General features: G+C 49.7%; 1 protein-coding gene across 1 annotated transcript in view; it reads right to left on the bottom strand.

Moving 5' to 3' along the window:
- Tmem63c (transmembrane protein 63C) overlaps positions 1–19,410 on the bottom strand; it is a 52,370-nt gene extending 32,960 nt beyond the window's left edge. The window contains exons 1-4 of the mRNA XM_051196102.1: positions 19,259–19,410; positions 2,086–2,289; positions 1,520–1,599; positions 1,077–1,158 (exon numbers count right to left, since the gene is read on the bottom strand). Coding sequence (XP_051052059.1) covers positions 1,077–1,158; positions 1,520–1,599; positions 2,086–2,223 — 300 coding nt within the window. The 5' untranslated portion in view covers positions 2,224–2,289; positions 19,259–19,410. The remainder of the gene's footprint in view (positions 1–1,076; positions 1,159–1,519; positions 1,600–2,085; positions 2,290–19,258) is intronic.
- Between the last annotated feature and the right edge of the window lie 746 nt (positions 19,411–20,156).

Below are 20,156 nucleotides of genomic sequence, written 5' to 3'. Positions count from 1 at the left end.
AGAGCTATTTTGAAGGCCACTGGATAAGAGAGGTTGGGGGCCTTCGGGGCTAGCAGGAAGGACATGTTCAGAGGTAAATGGTAGTGACGACAGCTGAGGTTGTGAGAATGGATGTCATGACTCAGAGACAGAGAGTATGGAGGCAGAGGGAGTGGGCTTGGGATAGTAAGGGGACTTTAACAATGGAGGACTCTGCAAAGGGATCAGAGGTGTAGGGGGCAAATCCCGACTGAATGTATCTATTGAAGGCAGAGAGATGCCAGCAAGTGTGTCAAACTTTTTTGACATTGCGATAGATATAACATCGTCATCTACAAACAAGTTGGACCACATTCATAGCTATCCTGGGACATGTGGCCCTCAGCCAACAGTTGGGATATGCCTCTCTGTCTGAGAGACAGACTAAGATGAGGACTGGACTTGGAGGCAGTGGCAGAGGGCCAGGGATGGCTTTGGGACTCTGGTGGAGTCGGGGGGCCGAGGACGTAACTGAGGAAGTTGGGAAGGGGTGAGAGCTGAGAGCTGAGAAAAAAGACCACAGCCTAGTCCGCTGATGAGGCAGGTGTAAACAGCAGTGTGGTACTCGCGAGGAACACGGACAGTCGCTCTGTTTCCTCCCCTCTCCACTCGGGTCTCTGCCCAGCTCAGTGCTCACGTGACCACTGCCCACAGTGCTGCTCCCAACCTTGACCATTGTAAGCCTTTCTTTCCCCCCCCCCTTTCCCGTCACGCACTCATCTTATTCTGAATGCATCGATCTGCTTGTTTCCCAGCCCTGGAAGAAAGTGCCACGAGGCAGGACTTGGTTCGTGGTCTCCATTATCCAAAGGCAGAATTCCACAGCAAAGGGAAAGCAGAACACAGGGCATGTGTGGGGCATGGCTGGACAAGGTTGAGAAGCCCCGCACGATGAAAGGAAGACACTCTAGGATCTAGGGATGCTAAATACTTCCATCTTTCTGGTGGGAAAACTGAATCTGGGGGAGCTGAAGAGGCAGTTGCTGCTCTGTGCACCATAACTGCCCCCACTCGGGGTTGGGGGGTCCCTCGGGGTCCAGACCGCTCCCAGCACTCACCTTGTCCCTGCGTTCCACCTCCAAGGAAATCTCTGAGGGAGATGACTTCTCACTTTGCTCCCCATAGATCAGCGAGGTCAGGCTGCCCGCCAGGATGAGTGGCAGGGAGGCGGAAGAGGAGAAATCAGGCCTCAGATGGCTGCATTGCTCCCTCTCGGATCCCTAGCTGGGGGACACTGGCTGCTCTTTCCTGGAGCTGGGAGCGGCAGGCCTCAGCTGCCAGCTGGACACACAGCTCTAGGTATAGACAGAACCACCCCTGCTCCAGGTGCATAATGCACTTTGGGAGTCCAGCATGGGTCCTGTCCCTTCAGTGAGGTCAGTGCAGGGGCAGAGGCAAGGGAGAGGGTGCCACTAGCCAATGAGACACTTCCTGAAGCTTTGGTGCCAGGCAGTGACTCCTGAGGGAGTAAGGTGCTCACCATCCTGCCCCCCCCCCTTACCTGTCATTGTGTATCAGCAGAGCCAGGCGCCCGTAGTCCCACGCAGCTTTCCGGAGGAAGGAATAAAGCAGGAGAACCAACTGCAGACCCAGAAAAGCAGTGTGGAGCAGGAGACGTCTCGTGCCTGCACCAGTCTCCTGCATCCCCACGGCGGGGGCACCCTATCCCTGAAGTCTACAGAGTACCCCCCACCCACCAGATGACAAGTTCCGCCTTGGGAGGAGCTATCCCTTTGAACTGGACATTTCAGATGGTCAGTTTGTGGAATGGAGGAGTTGAGGGTGCGATTACAGAGATTAAACAAGAATAGTCCATGACAACATCAGCAAGGGGACAGAGAAGGAAGGTCCAAAGGCTCTGGATAAACGAACTTTCCCTTGGTGATGTCGAGAGAATCCCAGAAATACTGCCTCTCTCTCCAACCCCAAAGCATTCCCACATGAGCCACCTAGGCTGGACCATCACTGTAGCTGGTGTCCTTTGGATAACCACTGCATTCCTTTGTCATTCACATCCTATCCTGGCTAAGACCTCCCTGTGTCCCTCCCAAAGCACCCAAGACTTACCAGCCATAAGATAAGGTTGAGTATGAGCACAGTAGGGATCCCCCCAAAGGGCTGCCCCTGGAGGACAGTGCTCCGGGACTGGAAACACTCATTCACCGTCATGTTGCGAAACTTTGGACCCTCTGAAGAGGAAGACATCCTGGGCACACTCAGGTTCCCAGCCTGGTGGAGGGTCTCAGTCAGACTCTGGAAATGTTCCCCACTCTGCAAAACACAGAAAGATGCTAGGGGGTGTGTGGGCTATGCATCAAGGACAGCAATCAGCTAGGCTGGGGGACACAAGAGACTCAGGGGCAAATGATGGGTTTGGAATTATGACATCAAGGGAGAAGAGCTGGCCTATTTGAGCTACAAGGTTATAACCCCATAGCTATGCAGACAGAGTAGCTCCAACTCCCTGAGTGATTATTTTATACTGCTTGGCCATTTTTTAAAAGTTGCAAAGACTGGACAGTGATGGCACACACCTTTAATCCCAGCACTCAGGAGACAGAGGCAGGTGGATTCTGAGATCAAGGCCAGCCTGGTCCATAGAGTGAGTTCTGGGACAGCCAAGGTTCACAGAAAAACTTGTCTCAAAAAACAAAAAAAAAAAAAAAAAAAAAAAAAAAAAAACCACAAAACTTTTTAAGGGGTGGTGGTGGCGCAGGCCTTTAGTTCCAGCACTTGGGAGGCAGAGGCAGGTGGAGCTCAGTGAGTTCAACACCAGCCTTGTCTACAAAGTGAGTTCCTGGACAGCCAGGACTGTTACACAGATAAACCCTGTCTCAAAACAAACAAACAAAAAACATTTTAAATTGCAAAATACGAATGTAAATGCATCTTCCTGTTGCCCTCATATATATGTAAGAAAAATATATATTTCTTATATAGAAATAGGCAAATCTCACAAAGGGAAGCTAGATCCCAGAGTAGAAAAGTTCAGACTGGCAGATGGAGTCATTGTGTTCATGAGACAGCCATGTGGACGGGGCTCTCGGCCATTCTCTCTACATTCCATGACCCTCCAGGAAAGATAAGCTCTCCAAGGATGCAAGATGCCTAGCGCAGAGGAGTGACCCAAGAAACTCCTTGTCTAATGTAATTTATAGTGGTGTCTATGTGTGTGCACCTGTGCATGTATGTACTTGTGTGTAAGCATGTGGAGGCCAGAAGACAACCTTAGGTGTCATTCTCAGGAATGCTTTCCATCTCCTTTGAGACAGAGTCTCTCATTGGCTTAGAGCTCACCAACTGGACTAGCCTGGCTATCCAGCACATCCCAGGGATTTCCTGTTTCTGCCTCTCCGGTGCTGGGATGCCAACCACACCTGAAGCTTTCATGTAGGTTCTGAGGGCTAAATGTGGGTCCCCATGCTTTTGAAGCAAGCACTTCACTGACTGAGTGGTCTCCCTAGCTGTAAACTCCCTGTCTTACCTCGTCTTGGAACCAAGCAGACCAGCACCTACCCAGGCCCGCACCCACTCAGTGTTGCCGAGCCCCAGATGCAAAGTGTTTAGCCCAAGAGATTGAAATAAATAAATGAAATGGATCTTCTGTCACTGGAAAGGTAAGAAGAGAAAGGAGTACAATGGTTTGGTTAGGCATGGTAAGGAGCTGTGGGTGTGGGCCCAGAAGTCAGGCTGGAGACATCAGCAGGAGACAAAAGGCACCGGCATAAGCAGCTCTGGGGGAGGGGGGCACCAGATCACTGAAGTAGGGTACAGAGAAAGAAGAAAGGACAGAGAAGGTCCAAGAGAAGCCAGCAACTGGGGGACGGCTGATAACTGCCTAACGGAGAGGCATCACGACCCAGACAGAGCTTCAGAGGGGACAGAGAAGAGCATGGGAGTTAAGAGGAAGAGAGAGAAACATGGCTCTCCTCCACCACAGGACAGTGTTGGGGAGAAACAGCTGCTCTAAGGGGCTGCTGCAGGATCCCCGGTACCCAGGAGGTAAGGGAGGCTGAGGAGTTGGGGTGCATGCACTGTTGTGGGTTTTGTGACACCAGAGCTCAGCTCTGACAATTACCCCATGTTGAATAAGGAAGGTATTAGAGGTCTCCATGCCTAGGTTTCCTCAGCTGTCAAAGGAAGACGGTGACAGCAACTGACACATTTCACAGGGCTGTTGGGAGATGAGACAGTTGAGATTTGTGGGTCCTCCAAAGCAAAGCCTAGGACTTGTGAAGCATCGCATAAACTCTGTAATAGGAGAAGCGGATGTGAAGTCCTGCGGGGCTGGGAAGGATGGGAGAGGGGATGTAGGGGGAAAGAGAGCGGAGATGAGGTGATCCAAGGACTGGGTTAACTAGCAAAAGTGGCGGTGGGTCATGAGTTAATGGTGCTCTCAACCTTCAGGCTTCTCTTTGCTGTGGGCAGCAGGCAGTGAGTGTAGTCTCTTACAGCTGTCCAGTGTGCTGATAATAAGTGACTGCTGATCGCTGAGCCCTAAATGGGGCATTTATATCAACCCACTCAAGGTGCAGGGAACATTGCAGAAGATGGGATGGGAAAAGCTAAGAGCCAGAGGATGGAGAGCGGTGTCTTCTGCACATGACATGACCAAAGTACTCGTCAACACACAGCAGCTATGGCTGCTTGCATAATACTCGAATAAGATCAAGCTAATCCACATTCCAGCATGACGGGACTCACGCCTAACTGAAGAGCTATTGGCAACTGATGGCTGCTGGAAGAGAGGATGTCATCTTTCCTCAGAGGTGTGGCTGCTGGTAGGCTGCCCATGCACTATCCCACATCCATGCATATGCAGAAAGCACTGATCAGATATCAGACTTGGTTTTTAAAAAGGGGGGTTCAATTTCCAGCACCTACATGGCAGCTCATAACTGTCATTTCAGTTCCAGGGGACCTGACACCCATAGCAAAACACCAATGCACACAAAGTAAGAATAAATAAATTTGAGAAGGGGAGATATCAAGGCAAAGAAGGAAGATTTTAAGGGTCTCAGAGGGAGTGGGAAAGGGGATTTGGGATGTAAATGATTAAGATACAGTGTATACAAATTTTCAAAGAATAAATAAAAAAAGTATCATTTGAAAATACTCTTTTAGTGAGGGCTGAGGACACCATGAGATTCACCTTGAGAATAAAAGGAAAACAAAAGTTCACATTCTACCCTAGTTTCTAGTGAGAGCCCACACTGCTCTCCTCTCAATTCTACTGAGGTGTCTACTCAAGGTCACTGACTAACCTGTCATAGTTGACACTGAACACAATGCACTTCTGTCATAAGCCTGAACGTCAAAGTGACAGCATGGCATCCCCCAGGGTAAGAGGAGCAGCCATGTGAACCATCCACTTCTGTAGGAAGCTACAAGTTCTGATGATGGCCACTTGGGGGAGCCCATGCTAAAGCAGAAGGTACTGGAAGGGGACCCTCCCACACACACAAATACATACATCTCCCCCACCCCATGATCTCACACACACACACACACACACACACACACACACACACACACACACACACACGAAGAGACACTTCCCACCTGGGGCAGTTCTGCAAGGAAGGTCCACTTAGCTACAGGTTTGCTTTGAAAGAACAGATGTGGTGGAGAGGTCATCTTACGGGCTCAGACAAACAGCCTTTATCTGGGGTGTTTTGCATCACTCTATCGCTTGCCTTTTCATCTCTTGGTGCCTTTTACTTATTCATTTTTAAAGATTTCTCTTTTAGTTATGGGAGACATTAATTACGGAGAGCATAATGTGCATATGAGTGCCGGCACCCATAGAAAACATCAGATCCCCTGAAGTGGGAGTTACAGGCCATGTGAACCACCTCGAGACATCTCTGTAGATCCTTGCTGATGCCTTTTTGTTGTTGTTGTGTTTGCTTTTTGTTTTTCAAGACTGGGTTTCTCTGTGTAGCTTTGGAACCTGTCCTAGAACTAGCTCTGTAGACCAGGCTGGCCTCGAACTCACAGAGATCCACCTTTTTCTACCTCCTGAGTGCTGGGATTAAAGTTATGCACCACTACCACCCAGCGCTGGTGTCTTTAAAGTGGAAATGCTTTGACTTTTGACAAGGTGGCCTCCAAGCTGAGGTGTGAAGGTGTAGGAGTTAGCACTGTAGGAAGGGTGGGCAGAGGGAGCTATATTGGCAAAGACCCATGGAGGAGAGTGAATGTAGCATTTTTGAAGTTCAAATAAACTGATAGCTAGAATGTGGAATGGATCACTTGGTTGCTCATCAATCCATCCAACAAGATGGGTCTGGGGCTGAAGAGATGATTCAGGGGTTGAGAAGACTTGTTATTCCCCCAGAGGATCCACACAGAAGCTCACAAGCATCTATAACTCCAGTTTCAGGGGTTGGTCAGCCTTTCTTCTGGTCCCCATGAGCATCAGACACACGTGTTGCATTGACATACAATACAAACATAGCACTCATACACAGAAAATTAAAGTAAAAAACCACACAAAACAAATCTATTTCATCAAACATCTACTCTTGCCAGGCCCCATGCAGACCCTGGAGGTACAAACATGGCATCCTCCTGAGGGAGTTCACAGCCTTTAGGAGTTGGAGAGAGGATTACTATTGGCCTAGGCATGTCAGTTCCATCTGGCTGGCCTGCAGGGCAGGTGAGGGAAGGAAAGAGAGAAGAATAGTTTACCTCTCCCACCTTGTCACCCAGGCTCCCAGGCAGCAGGCAGAGGCAGTGAGGAGGCTGTTGCCATGGAAACCTAAAGCAGCACCCAGCCTTTCTCCATACGGTGCTCCATCCTAGACTTCATCTTTATAATAACCCCAAAAGGCAATGCCCCATCATCCCCTTATCCAGGTGGCTCTTGGCTGTGAAGGAGGGGTGAAGAAAGCTAAAGGGTTAGCTCTTTGGAGATCCAAGCATGAGCCATTCATTAAGAATGGAGCTTGAAACCTGAGGGTTCTAGAGATACAGATGGCTGGGGCACTAACCTGGCGCATGCCTAGAGTAGCAGGTATTGGGGACCATGACTCTTTGGGAAATAATTTCTTTTTTTATTATTTTTTTCTTATTTTATATATCGATCCCAGTTCCCTCTTCCTCCTTCCCTCCCTCTCATGACCCCCACCCCCTCCCACCCCTCCCCCCCACTCCACAGGGAGGGTGATACCTTCCAGGAGGGGTGAACAAAATCTGTCAAGTCATTTGGAGTAGGGTCCCTCCTGTCTCTAGGTTAAGGGAGTATCCCTCCATGGGGAATGGGCTCCCAAAGTCCTTTCGTGCACCAGGGATACATCCTGGTTTCACTGTCAGAGGTCCCTTAGACTGCCCAGCCCTTCTAACTGAGACCCATGTTCAGGGGGTATGATGGACAATAATTTCATAGCAGAAGACAAGCAGAACAGAAGAACTGTTCAAGGGAGTGGAGAGAACGTGGCTACCTGAAGCCAAGACATTGCATTTAAACTCTGCATCTACCCTAGCGACCATCCCTTACTCTCTGAGCCTGATTCAGCACCTGGAAGGTTGGCCTAAGGGCAGCACCGTGTCACAGGGTTATTGTGATGATGGAGGATGATGGTTCATACATTCCCTTGTACAATGTTGAGAGCTACATCATCCCTCAGGACTATCCAGGGCCACCTTCATGTCATCGGCTTCCTGAGATGGTACTGAGGAGCCCTACTGGGCCATCCATAGGCTCCTTCCTGCCACTCATTCTATTTGGGGACAGGACAGTCATTGGGCAGCCATTGTCTCTGCTCTTTCCATGAACAAAAACCAAATTACACTCTTGATTTGAGCTGGGGTGGGAGGTGGGGAAGAGACCGGATAAGAATGCTGGTCTGTGTGGCAGGTCCCCTCCATGGTGGCACACCTTGTCTCAATAGAGAGGGACTAGCTCCTTCCTGTCCATGCTTTACTATCTTCCCATCCATTGTCAAAAGCAGGATGTTCTGCTGTGTTGGGTCTTCTAATCCTGAGCCAGCATCAGCAACTCAGGGGCAGTGTCAAAAGAATTAGCTTTACCTTTGACTCTGCCCTCCATTCCTCCCTTCCTCCCAGGCATCCAGACTTTCTGCTGTCCTAATAAGCCATGCTGGCTCTCTGTTCTTGGTTCCAGATGATCCAGACAGACAGTAGAAGGCCAAGTCCAGGAGTGATCCCAGGAAAGAGATGGTCTGGGGGAGGAAGGGAAGCTGGAGAGGTGGCTCGGGGTTAAGAACATTGGCTGCCCTTCTAGAGAACTAGAGTTCAAATCCCAGAATCCATGTTGGGCACCTCACAACACCATCCATCACCCTCTTCTAACCTCTATGGGCCTTTGAACTCATGTGCACATACAGAAGCACACACAAGTACATATGATTAGAAATAAAGTCAATCTTTTATTTTGAAAAGATGGTCTAAGGAGTTCTGTGGAGGGGCCAACTTATTGGTTGCTAACATTTACTGAGAATTAGCTCTGGGCCAATCATTTCCATTACAGCAAAACTTCATTTAACACTCACAAGCACCCTAGAGCACCAGAAGCAGCCATCCCAGGAAGAAAAGTATCAAAGCCTAGTGAACTTAAACAGGTCAGCCAAGGTCACAGGCCTAGTGAGAGGCAGAGCTGGTCCTCAAGACCAGCGGTTTCATTACCCTCGACCGGGCTGGCAGTTCTGACAGAGATGGCAGAAGAGGAAGACCTTGTCCAAGTCCCACTCCAAGGACTGAGCTTTCCCAGACTTTCAAGGTGATTCAGTGTAAGCATGGTGGGCAGAGCCAGGGGTGTAAGCTGGGCCCCACCACCATCCAGCTGTGCTACCCAGCACTGCTCAGAGTCCAGCCACTGTCACCTTCCCCTTACCCAGTGAATCAGCAGGAATGTGCCCATAAGGGAAGCGGGTAGGCTTACATGAGAATCACTGTAGTCACAAGTCAGGAGAAATGGGCAGCCAACACACACACACACACACACACACACACACACACACACACAGGCACACACACACACACACACACACACACAGGCACAGACACACACATACACATACACATACATGCACACACACATGCACACAGACACACATGTACACACACAGACATGCACATGTATACACACAGAGACACACACACACAGACATGCACATGTATACACACAGAGACACACACACACAGACATGCACATGCACACACACACAACACACTTGCACCACTACCACCAGGGTGCACAAAGCCCCAGCTCCTGCCTGCCCAGCACCACATCCTGGTCTTCTCTGCCTTTTCCATAATGATCACCTTTTTTCCCCCCTAACAGCAGGAAAGATTATCTCCCCTGGTTCAAGACGTAAACAAACAAGTTTCTGAGTTTCCAGTTCCAGCCATGTGAATCCCTCTAGCCCTTGGATTTCCTCTTCTCTCCCATCACCTTTCCAGGCAGCCAGCTTGGTAGCGTCAGCTCACTCCCATTGCCTGTAGGAGCAGAGCAGGTAGGGGAATTACAGGGACTAGGGGCTCTGCTCCATAGCCCTCCACTCCTGCCTTGTCAGCTGGCCATGAATCTTATCCTGAGCTGAGCCTGTCCCTGCTCCAAACTGTCCTCCATCTCCTAGCGCTTTAGGGTCAAGGTCAGTGCGCTCAGTGTTCAGTGTGACGAAGCTGAGTCCCACAGGTTCAGATGTGCGCCTACGCCTGGAAATGGGAGGATATGTGGTGAGAACCTGGTTTCCTGGTACCCTATTTTAGACTCTCAGTGGCCTCACAGCCTTGTGGAGCAGGTAAGGGTCTTTGCACCATCTGAAAGGGGTTTGGAGAACATAAACATTCCTGGCCTTACTGAGAGCCAGCTTCTGTGTGCAGAACAGATGAAGGGCCACTGCAAGAGTCCTAGAGTTGCCTGCATATAGCTAAGGGATTGTGGATACATTTCCTGACTCACCCTAAATGAGAGTTGAGATTCATAGATTTGGTGATGGTAACCCTGTGACCTTTAAATCTTGTTGGGGGCGGGTATCTCAGGACACAGGTCCTTTTATATTCCCATGTTCCGTTTCTGCTCCATCCCGCTGGCTCTGACAGCTGATAGGGTAGAGGTTTGCATCTCTTCCTGAGATCTCCAAGCTCTGACATTTCCCCATAATCTCAGAGGCTTCTCACCTCTGACTTCCTCATAGGGTATCACACCTGCCTTCTGCTCCCCACCACATGTCCTAGAGCTGTCTGCCCCACTCTACAAAACATCTACTTCTGGCTGAGTGAGGAGCTTCATGTCATTATAACATACTGTGCCTAGGTCTAGCTCCCAAACCGCTGTCTCGAGCCTTAATTCAGATGCCAGGCCTTGTCTGTACTCTCTACACAAGTGGCTTTTCCTACTGTTACCTAATGCAGACCTCTCTTTCTTCCATGAACACAAGCAGCTAGTTGTTTTGTTTGTTTGTTTGTTTTTAATATATCTATGAGAGTTCAAATAGCAGGAGCCATTTTCCCCCTTGGGCTTTCCCAACTGTCCCTACAATGACCAGCATGTAGAAGATTCAATGAAAGATGATCTTTCACCCTAAACCATACTCAGAGATAGAAAACATAACTATAAACAGTTTGCACTTTTATGCAGGCTGCATCTGAGTCCTGTGTTCTTACCTGCCCAGTCATGTTGTTGGTTCCCAAGTCTCCTTCCCAACTTATAGTATGGAGTAGGGGGATAACATAGTTCTGAATCAAGAGGTTGGATGTGATTCTGACTCCATTATTTACTAATTGCCATCTAACCTCTTTGTTGTTGTTGGTGGTGGTTTTCCAAGACAGGTTTTCTCTCTGTGTGTAGCTCTGTAGACTAGGCTGGTCTCAAACTCACAAAGATCTGCCTGCCTCTTGCCTCCTGAGTTCTGGGATTAAAGGCATGTGCCACCACCACCTAGCACTATCTAACCTCTTAATAGTCAGACCTCCTACGAAATGGAATTCACTGTCTGTCCTGACAGGTCTAAGGTGATTACAAAGGCTAGTTAAGAAGAGAGTGCACAGTTTTCATAAACCGTGGGAGCCACCAATGTTAGCTTCCCTCTTTGCTATCCTATTCTAAAGATGAAGCCGGCCTTCTTGCGGAGGCTTCTAAGTGTAGGGTGAATGCACCTGGCAGTTCCAGTTTGCTAAGAGGTGTGTGAGCAGCTGGCCAAAGCTGAGAGCATCAGTAGATCTCAGAACCATGGACAGTGCCAGGCAGCCTGGCAGGTTCTGTGGCAGCTTCCCTCTGCCTCTGCCGGAGCTTATGAGAGGTTCAAACGTGTAGTCACTTGTGTCCCTTGTACCATGGTAGGAATGTCAGTTGGTGTTTAGTGAGGAAGTTCTACATGCTGCTCATGGTGTCAGGTCTTTTAATGAATCGTCTAGATTAGCATACCTATTAGATTGAGTGTTGCATGCTGTAGGTGGCCCTCGGCCTCCATACGTGGCTCCCTCCTGGGTGCTTTTCTATGGTGAAGAGGCTGGAAAGCTTGGTTAAAAAACAAAAACTAAATGAGCATGCCTTACTGTAGGCACTATTTCGAAGGGAAGCCTTGCTTTTTCTAGGCACAGGCATTGCTGGCTTTCCTTCACCAAACCCCTTGCTGTCCCTCAGGTACTCTGACAGTTTTAACTGCAATTTGTCAATGGGGAAGGGGTCTGTGTGCGGGCCCTGGTGGCTCTGGTCAGCTGTCCACTCAGGAAGATCAAGTCTGATCAAGCCACCTTTCTTACTTCCGCCAGGAGCCCCTCTTAACATGCTTTGGGTCTCACAGATGGCTGACCCCCGCTCTCAAAGGCTTTGGAGGCTCCTATGTCCACTCTACCCCTACAACAACCACTCGTCCCTGAGTTCTGCCCCCATATAATGCTAAGAAAAGTCAAGCATGTTCTTTCCCTTCCCAAGCTCATTCCAGGAGAGTCTTGAGACAGATCTTGCTAAGTGGCAGTTACAGCGTGGGAGAAGTCTGCCACAGTACACAGCTTGCAGACAAGGGCCACTGAGCTCAATCTGGAGTGTTTAGGAGTTTTCCCGAATAAGGTGGTGAGGGAACCCTGTATAAAGACATTTGGTTGCTTTCCTTATTCTGGTCAACAAGTGTCTGCTATGGATGGCTCTGCCTGACACTCTGGCTTTCGTTTAGCTGAACTCCCTTCAATCCATTGTCTCCCAGGTTCTCCTCAAATGTATAATTGTGGATCCCCTACCCCAGCCCCAGAGCCTTGGCCCAGATGTTCCCTTCTCCCATCTAACTCATTTTGCTACAAAACTCAGTTCAACATTTACTTCCCTGGGGGTGGGCAGAATCAGGTGATGCACTATGCCTATAGCCCTACCCCAGGGCACCTTAGGGGGCAGATACCGTGCAGCATGTAATTGTGGGCCCCTAGGGTTGGCTTCCTTGGGTCCAACCTCTGCTATGTATTAGCCCCATGATTTTAAGTAGGTTTATTAACTGCTCTGTGCCTCAGTTTCCTAACCTACAAAATGGATGCATTAATATCACATTCCCCATTGGGCAGCCGTGAAGACTAAAAGAACCAACTGAGCCACCTACACCCTGTCCAGCACATTCAGTGATGTGCGGTTTACTGTGTTAGGACCTAGTATATATACTGTATGATTACTTACAAGTTGACCTTTCACATGGCTGGCCACCCCAGGGAACAGCAGATTCCTTAAGGACACAGCCTGAGCCCCTGTTGCTCATCACTGTCTCTACTGTCTGGGGAGGGCTGGGTGCTTTGCAAATATTTGTTGAAGTCAGGAAACGCAGCAGAGGGACTTGCTGGGCCTTGTGATGTCCAACCTAGAGCATGTGGCCTGGAAGGGACCTTACAAACATCTAAGCTGCTTCTTTGACAGCTGCTGGCCTGTATTGCCATAGACTTTCCATCTCAGGCTAGACAGCCCCTGCCTACCCTGTCCCTTGGGGCTTTCCTGGAACCTGTTCACGGAGGTTTCTGTCTCGATTATGTGGTACGGTACACCTCCCGTCTGAGGGTAGTAGAACAAATGCATTCACAACTGGGTGAAGCTGAGCCTCCAGCACGACACTGTGTTATCCCTGTGATTCTCGTCTCCATAGCAACAAGTCTGGGCTACACTTTCAGTCAGCAATGAGACTGGGCAGCTGCTCCATTCCTTATCAACAGGGGTATGGTTCTCTCCTCGGCGTCTAACTCATTAATGCTTCAGCATGAGTCTAGGGGGTGGGAAGGGCATAGAAATGAGAGGGAATCACGCAATGCAGTGGAGTAGGGCCTGATCCTAGAATCAGCCCCTGCTCCAGAAGGATAAAGGCTGCCCACAGAGAGGTGCCCAAAGCAACCAAGTAAGGAGTCAGATGGGATGTTCCTGACCCCACTCCATCACCATCTGCAGCCAGGATGAGCTCTGACCATCCAAGGTTCTGTAGCCAAAGGCTGCACCCTAGTCCCACGCAGACTCAACCAGCTTTTTACAGCTCCCTGCAGTCCACATGGAACTTGCCTTATCAAACACCCGATCTGTGCCACAATAAGCACTGAATTGAGGGGCAAAGGCCAGCCATGTGTGGAAGGACCGTTAGTAAGCATACCAAGTCAAGTTAGGGGAGTCTGAACCCCATAAGTAGGCTTCCAGGTTTAAGAGTAATAGCTGTATGGTCTAGGGGGGCAAAACATAATCCAGACAGCATATAGAGAATGCTATGCCCTGTATGTACCTCTCTGGGGTGCACTCCCCATTTTCTCTTGGAGAGTACACAAGAAACTGCTGGCAGTTTGCCTTCAGGGAGGGGAGGTGGGTGGCCACAGAAGCAGCACAAGGGACTCACTGGTCAGTTTTCTCCTTGTCATTGTTTGAATATATGATGAGGTATACATTGAACCACTACTGGTTCTGGGATGGCAGATCTTGGAGGCAGTATCTCTTAACAAGCCCCAAATGATGCCAATACCACTGGACCATGCTTTAAATTTTGCCCTATGGAGGTCAAGTCCACGGAAGGAGGAGGAAGGTCCCCCTGAGGCCCGCCCCCTTGTCTAAGCATAGACATTGAAGTAGGTAGTATGGTCATCAGTCTGGTTCTCCTAGCCATGGTATCTCTCTCCCAGCTGCACAGCTTGCACTCATAGAAGCACCAGTTCAGGGGGCTGGAGAGGTGGTCAGCAGGTAAGAGCACTGGCTGCTCTTCCAGAGGACCTGAGTTCGATTCCCAGCACCCACATGGTGGCTCATGACTGTCTGTAATTCCAGTTCCAGGGCATCCAATGCCCTTAAACAAATGCACCAATGCAAATAAATAAACCATTTAAAAAAAAAAAAAAAGAATCACCAATTCAGCCCTGACCTGGCTCCTGAACTTAAGAACCTATAGTCCAAGCATGCAGTTCCCTAAAAGGACATGGGACAAAGGGGGCTTCAAGGTGTGGAGCCACAGAGAGAAAGATTTGATTCTCCCTAGTATCCAGAAAGGATGCATGGAGGCTGGGCTGGCCAAAGGTGACCCTAAAGATAGACAGTTTAGTACCCATGAGTTGACAGCTTGCTAGCTGCCAGGAACTCTGCTCAGACTCTACAAGCACAGGAATTTTAAACCACCCCCAACAATTCAAGACAGTATCTCCCGCTGCCATGTGATCTCTGAATCAATAGGGCAGCCACATACCCTTAGCCACATACCCTTAAGGGCATAAAAGCATCCAACCATGGTATGACATTCCAAGAGCAGACCACTGAATGCACAAAAGCTGAGAGGGAGGCAGGGGAGGAAGGCAGTTGTGGGTCCAGATTGTGTTCAAGCTCCCTGGGGAGTTCAGGTCCCTAGATGGAAATGTGCCACCCTCAGATGAGATGAAGGCCAGGGTGAAGCCCATGCCTGGGCTCTGGCTCCATCTGTCTAAATAGGCCAGAAGCCATGCTGACTGCCTCAGGGGTGCTCCAAGAGCAGCTGCCTGCTAAGAGCAAGCTGCTCCAGCGATGGGTGGTGGAAGCCAGATGGCTGAAGATGCTGGTCTGGTTTGTACGGCGTCACGGGGCCCATGGAGCATCAGACAGCAGGAATTCACGAGGGTCATGAGAATCACACGCACGGTACTGGGGCCTCTCTGCCTACAGACCTAGTGATAGAACCTCCAGGAATTGTGGTCGTACCCACACCTTAGTCCTCCTGTTCCCATATGACTCTGGCAAAGGTCAGGGACCTCAGCTAGAAGCAAGCCCCAGCTCAGGGGCCAGACTCCTGATTTGCCTTTCCTTGGCTTGAGGGTCAGAAAACCTGCTCAAACCCGAAGATGGAACCAGAGAAAACACACACTGCCTAAAGCTAGAGGCATTCTAATTAAACCCAGAGAAATACCATCCTGGATTGCTGAAGGGAGTAGTAGCTATTTCTGGAGAAGAGAGTCCCAGCTTCCTGCCTGCGACTTCTAAGTAAGAGATTTTTTTTCCTCTTCCGTCTCCATTTCCCTTCCTGTTTTCTGTTCACATTTCTCTCCTGCCTTTGGCATTCAAGACTGCAAGCTCACCTTGCTTGTCCTGCTGTCATGGGGACCTTTAAGCATGGACACAGATCAGCCAGCATTTACTGAGCCAACACCTGCTGGAGATGGAAGAGCCCAGGCCAAGGCCTCAACATGTACCAGGCAGCAGATCAGACAGAACGTCTAAGCCAAACCCAGGACTAAGCAAGAAAAATGCTGAAGCTATAGTCTCAGGGACCACGGGGCAGAAAGGGCTTCTAAAGCAGCACAGAGAAGAACAAATGTGGAGAGGAGGAGGAAGGTGGAGAATAAATTACTCAAAAAAAAAGACAGGCTTGTCTACAGGCATAGAGAGAAAGAGGTCTGCTGAACCAAAGGCAAACTGGACAAACCATGACGTCCAAGACAGCCTGGCTGGCTCATGCTTCATGGTGTAAGTCATGGGGAGCCATGGAAATATTGGAGCAAATGCACAGCATTGTCTGGGCTGGGTTTAGAGGGGTTTCTAGATCTTGCCCTAAGTTCTCTTGATTCTGAGTCCTGAGACCCACCAGGGACTCCCAAGGTGAGTAGTTTGGGTCTCAAGTGGTAAAGTTTTGGTAAGATCAGCCTTGCGGATCCTATTTTTTTAAATGATGTTTTAATTTTAAGTTTTTTAAGTTTTAAAAGTATGTAAAGGTGAGTGTGTACACATGAGTACAGATGTCTGTGGAGGCCAAAGGCATCAGATCCCCTGGAGCTGGAGTGACAGGTGGCTGTAAGCCACCTCGCATGAGTTCTGGAAACTAAACTCAGGTCCTCTTCAGCCCTCTGGAAGCCTTACTTAATGACACAGCTCTGAGGCATTTTTTCTCTGGGTTTTTATTTGTTTGTTTGTTTGTTTGTTTCCATATTACATTTTTCTCCCGCTAACATATTTTATCTAGAATTTACACTGCTTTGCCAGGCCTCATGGTATACTCCTCTAATCCTGGCACTTGGGAAGCTAAGGCAGGAACATTGACACAGGTTTGAGGCTAGCCTGGGCTACTTAGTGAGACTCTGTCTCTAAAAGAGTAAGAATAAACAATGCAAAAATCAGTAAAGATTGGCTGCTTGCTGGATGTCCTGCCCTTCTCCAGCAGAAATATGGCCTAGGAAGACAGAATCATGTCCGGTTTACATGCTTCTGGCCTCAGTGCCCAGCCTACAGCCCATAACTCAAGCACATGCATACTGTTGTTGAGTTCATTAAGGAGGGAAGCCTGCCCTGCGGGGGCCAGCGCAACTTGGTCTGCTCCCTCCCTGGCACCACAGCCTTGCTTCCTGGAGCCTGGAGCTTGGCAGTGCCTGAGGCTCCTGGTGGAAAAATCTCACAGAAAATCAGACAGAACTGTGTCACTTCCCTCCTTGCCTCTCACCCTGCCAGGAATCTTGGAAGCTTTGGACTGATCCTCCTTCGCCCCCGTCTAAATCTCCACGGTCGTCTGTCATCTTGGAATGGAGCCCGTACCCTGCAAGACACATTGCACCTAGGGAAAGTGAGCAGGCTGCAGGACATAGAGCAGGCTGCAGAACAGCTTTGTCTAAGGATCCAATTGAAATGAAGCTAGTCCTGTGCAAGGGTACTGGCTGGCTGCCCCTCCTGTGGCCTCTACTCTCTGCAAGGTGAATTATTCTTTCCATTTTACAGATGGGCAAATAGAGACTTAGAGAAGTTCATGGTCATGGCTAACCAACACCTCTGCACTTGAAAAAGAACTTGCTTTTAAATGCAGGCCTGTCCTACCCCCTACAACACCAAGCCTCCCTGGTGCGCAGCCTCTCCTCCATTGGGATGCACGGTAAACGGTGCAGCATGCAAAGGTGCAGTGTGCTCTGTCCAGGGTGCTGATCCTGTACACTCTAGGCCAACCTCCAGCAGCCCAGAGCTATTGGAGCCAAGGACAATGACTTCATGTCTGCTAGCTGGCCTGAATTTGAAAGAGTGTTGCAGTCCTTGCCTGCTTTGGGCAGTGGCCAGCTGACCTCTCCTCACTCTGATGTGCTCAGGGCTGGAGTCTAGAATAGGGCTACTGCACTTGCAGTTCCACAGACCCATATGAAACCAGAGCCAACCACCCTTATCCAGTGGAGCCTGCAGCCCACAGCCAGCTGTGCTCACATTAGGGCTGTGTTCTAGAGGAAGAGCTTGAATTAAACCTTCAAGACGGGGTAGGGACTTGCTACACTTCTACTCCTTGGGAATTCAGTACACTCCTCCCCACTTGAGAGTAAAAATGCTGTCTCAATAGTCATTATTACTATTTCCTCATAGTGTACAATGTAAATATGATACGGCCGGTTTCTGCTTTCAAGACCCTTCAAGGGCAGGTTAGGGCACAGGCCAAAGGGAGCCATGGATGATTGTATACCCTAGGAGAAGATGGCTACTCGGTGCTTTTGTGAAGTTAATCAAGCATCTGAATAGGATTGGTACAGAAGAGGCACTGATGATGAGCACAGCTGTGAAATCCACTTACTGAATGCTAGACCCCGCTCCAATTAATACTCTACAGGTATTAATCTACTTAGTCCTCGGTGACCTTAGAGTTCTACTGTTCCCCCGCCCTGCCATTTTACAGGTAGAGACTGAGGCACACAAAGATGGTAAGGCTGGCAGGTGGCCACAGAGCCCAGAGCATTCAACAACAGTCACATTTGCTTTCCAACTAGATAGATGTAAGGAAGCAGGGTGGTATGGTGACGCCTGAAAGGGGACAGAAGTAAGTGCTGCCTGCAGCCAAGGCCACCTGGCCTGGAGGGCTCTCCTGGGAAATGAAGAGGAAGTCATAAGGGCTACAGGCGCACTGAGCACTTTGCACAGAAAAGGAACTAGATCTAAGATGACCTTAATAGACAACAAACAATAAACGCAGTATTCTTAGCCAACAGCCCATACAAGGTAGCCTTTTCCTTCGTGAAAGAGAGGCCTTAGATGCTCTCAGAAGAGAGAGCTTACCCCATTACAGTTTCCCTGCCTGCTTCCAGGGCTGCGTCATCCTTTCTCCAAGTTTCGATCTGCATTTTCACCTCTTAAAATGGGGGGGGGGTACTGCCCTGAATGCTCACCTGCTTCTTAACACATTCTACCGGACAAAGGAGATTGAGTTGGTTGAGATGACCATAGGGTAGAGAAGAGGAAAGGTACCCAGGACAGAGGCTGGGCTGAGGCCAGCAAGAAGGAGGTAGCTGAAACAGAGAGCTCCCATGTGGTTTTGACGAGATTACACCTGATTCCTCTGAGATACTCAATGCCAGCATCTGGATTCACTGTTGATACTAATTGATGCTCGAGAAGTAAAGAGGGATTGAGTTGGATTAGCTCAGTAAGATCCCTTCCAGCTCCAGCAGTCTGAAGATACTATCTTCTTTAATCCTTTCCAGGGGAAAGAGTTCTCAGAGTCAGGGAGAGCTCGGAAGAGCATTGCCTGGGCCTATCTTGAGTCTGCTTCCCATACCAGAGCAGCTGGGCAAGACCCTCCACACAGCAGTCCCAGCCAGGAGCTCAGCCTAGGGCACTGCCAATGATTAGAGGACAAGCCACCCACAGCTCTCAACTTTCCCTCCAGCCTCAGGAGCCTGAGCCCTGTGCAGAGGGGTCAGGTGCCCACGGCCCTCTCCAGTCAGGCTATGGTTAAAGACATCTACGAAGGACCTTTCCCAAGTGCTATGAGACAACCATAGGGCCACACTTCCCAAAGTTGATTGGGGAGGGGGGCCGGTGCTAGGGCTGTGGCATGATGGCAAGGGCACCTACCTGGGGCAGAAGGTGTTGGTGAGAGCTCAGGCTGAAAGGCTACGTTCCCAGGCCTTCCTATTCTCGACCAGTTCCCGGGAAGAGGTGCTTCCAGGTGACCCTGCAGTGTCTTGCCATTCCTGACCACCAAAAACTGTTCCTTCCAAGCTCTGTGGCAAAGGGACAATAGAACACTCTCAGGATAGACAGGCAGGGATCCCAGTCCTCTGTGAACAGCTCCTCCCCAAGCCCTAGCTGGCCAGGTCCCTCCTAGACCCATTGTGCTTGTTATCATCTTCCCACTGGGCCACTGGGGAGAGCTCTCCCAGGGCAAAGACCACCCCAGAGGCCAATGGGCGCTCAACACATGACCTCAGTGAGCCATCCAAGCTGAGCCGGGGTAGACGGCAGGAAGGAAGACAGATATGGAACCCTATCCTGGAGTCCCAAGCCATTCTGGTTCTATTCCTTGTCCACTGGTGAGCTGAAGCGCCCTGCTTCCCCTCATTGAGATGGGAGCTACAGCCTGGATACAGGGTAAAGCCAGAAGTGCTGCGGTAAAGGGAGGTCACACAGGGATCTCTTCCTTCAGAGTCATCTGAGAAGACGTTACTGAAATGCCTATTGAAGGGCCCCTTGCCTGGCCCATGAAGAACAAATGTCCAGGAAGGTGCCTGGGGACCCACATGTTCACATCGTGACCACATAGATAAATAAAACTCAATGCATACAATGGCAGAGGATAAACAAACCCAAGGATAAGGCTTTTGAGATTTGCACAGCATCCTCAGTCCCTTCCCTAAAACAACAGCAGGAGAGCCCGGCGTCTGAAGAGATTAGCCAGGGACTCTGGGGCACTTAGCGTGGCACATCTCTAGGTTTTGTTTACTTGGGGGCAAAATAAAAGGAGGGATAATCT

Source organism: Phodopus roborovskii, unplaced genomic scaffold, assembly GCF_943737965.1.
Source record: "Phodopus roborovskii unplaced genomic scaffold, PHOROB, whole genome shotgun sequence".
Lineage (NCBI taxonomy): Eukaryota > Metazoa > Chordata > Mammalia > Rodentia > Cricetidae > Phodopus > Phodopus roborovskii.
This window is presented reverse-complemented; position numbering and strand designations above follow the sequence as displayed.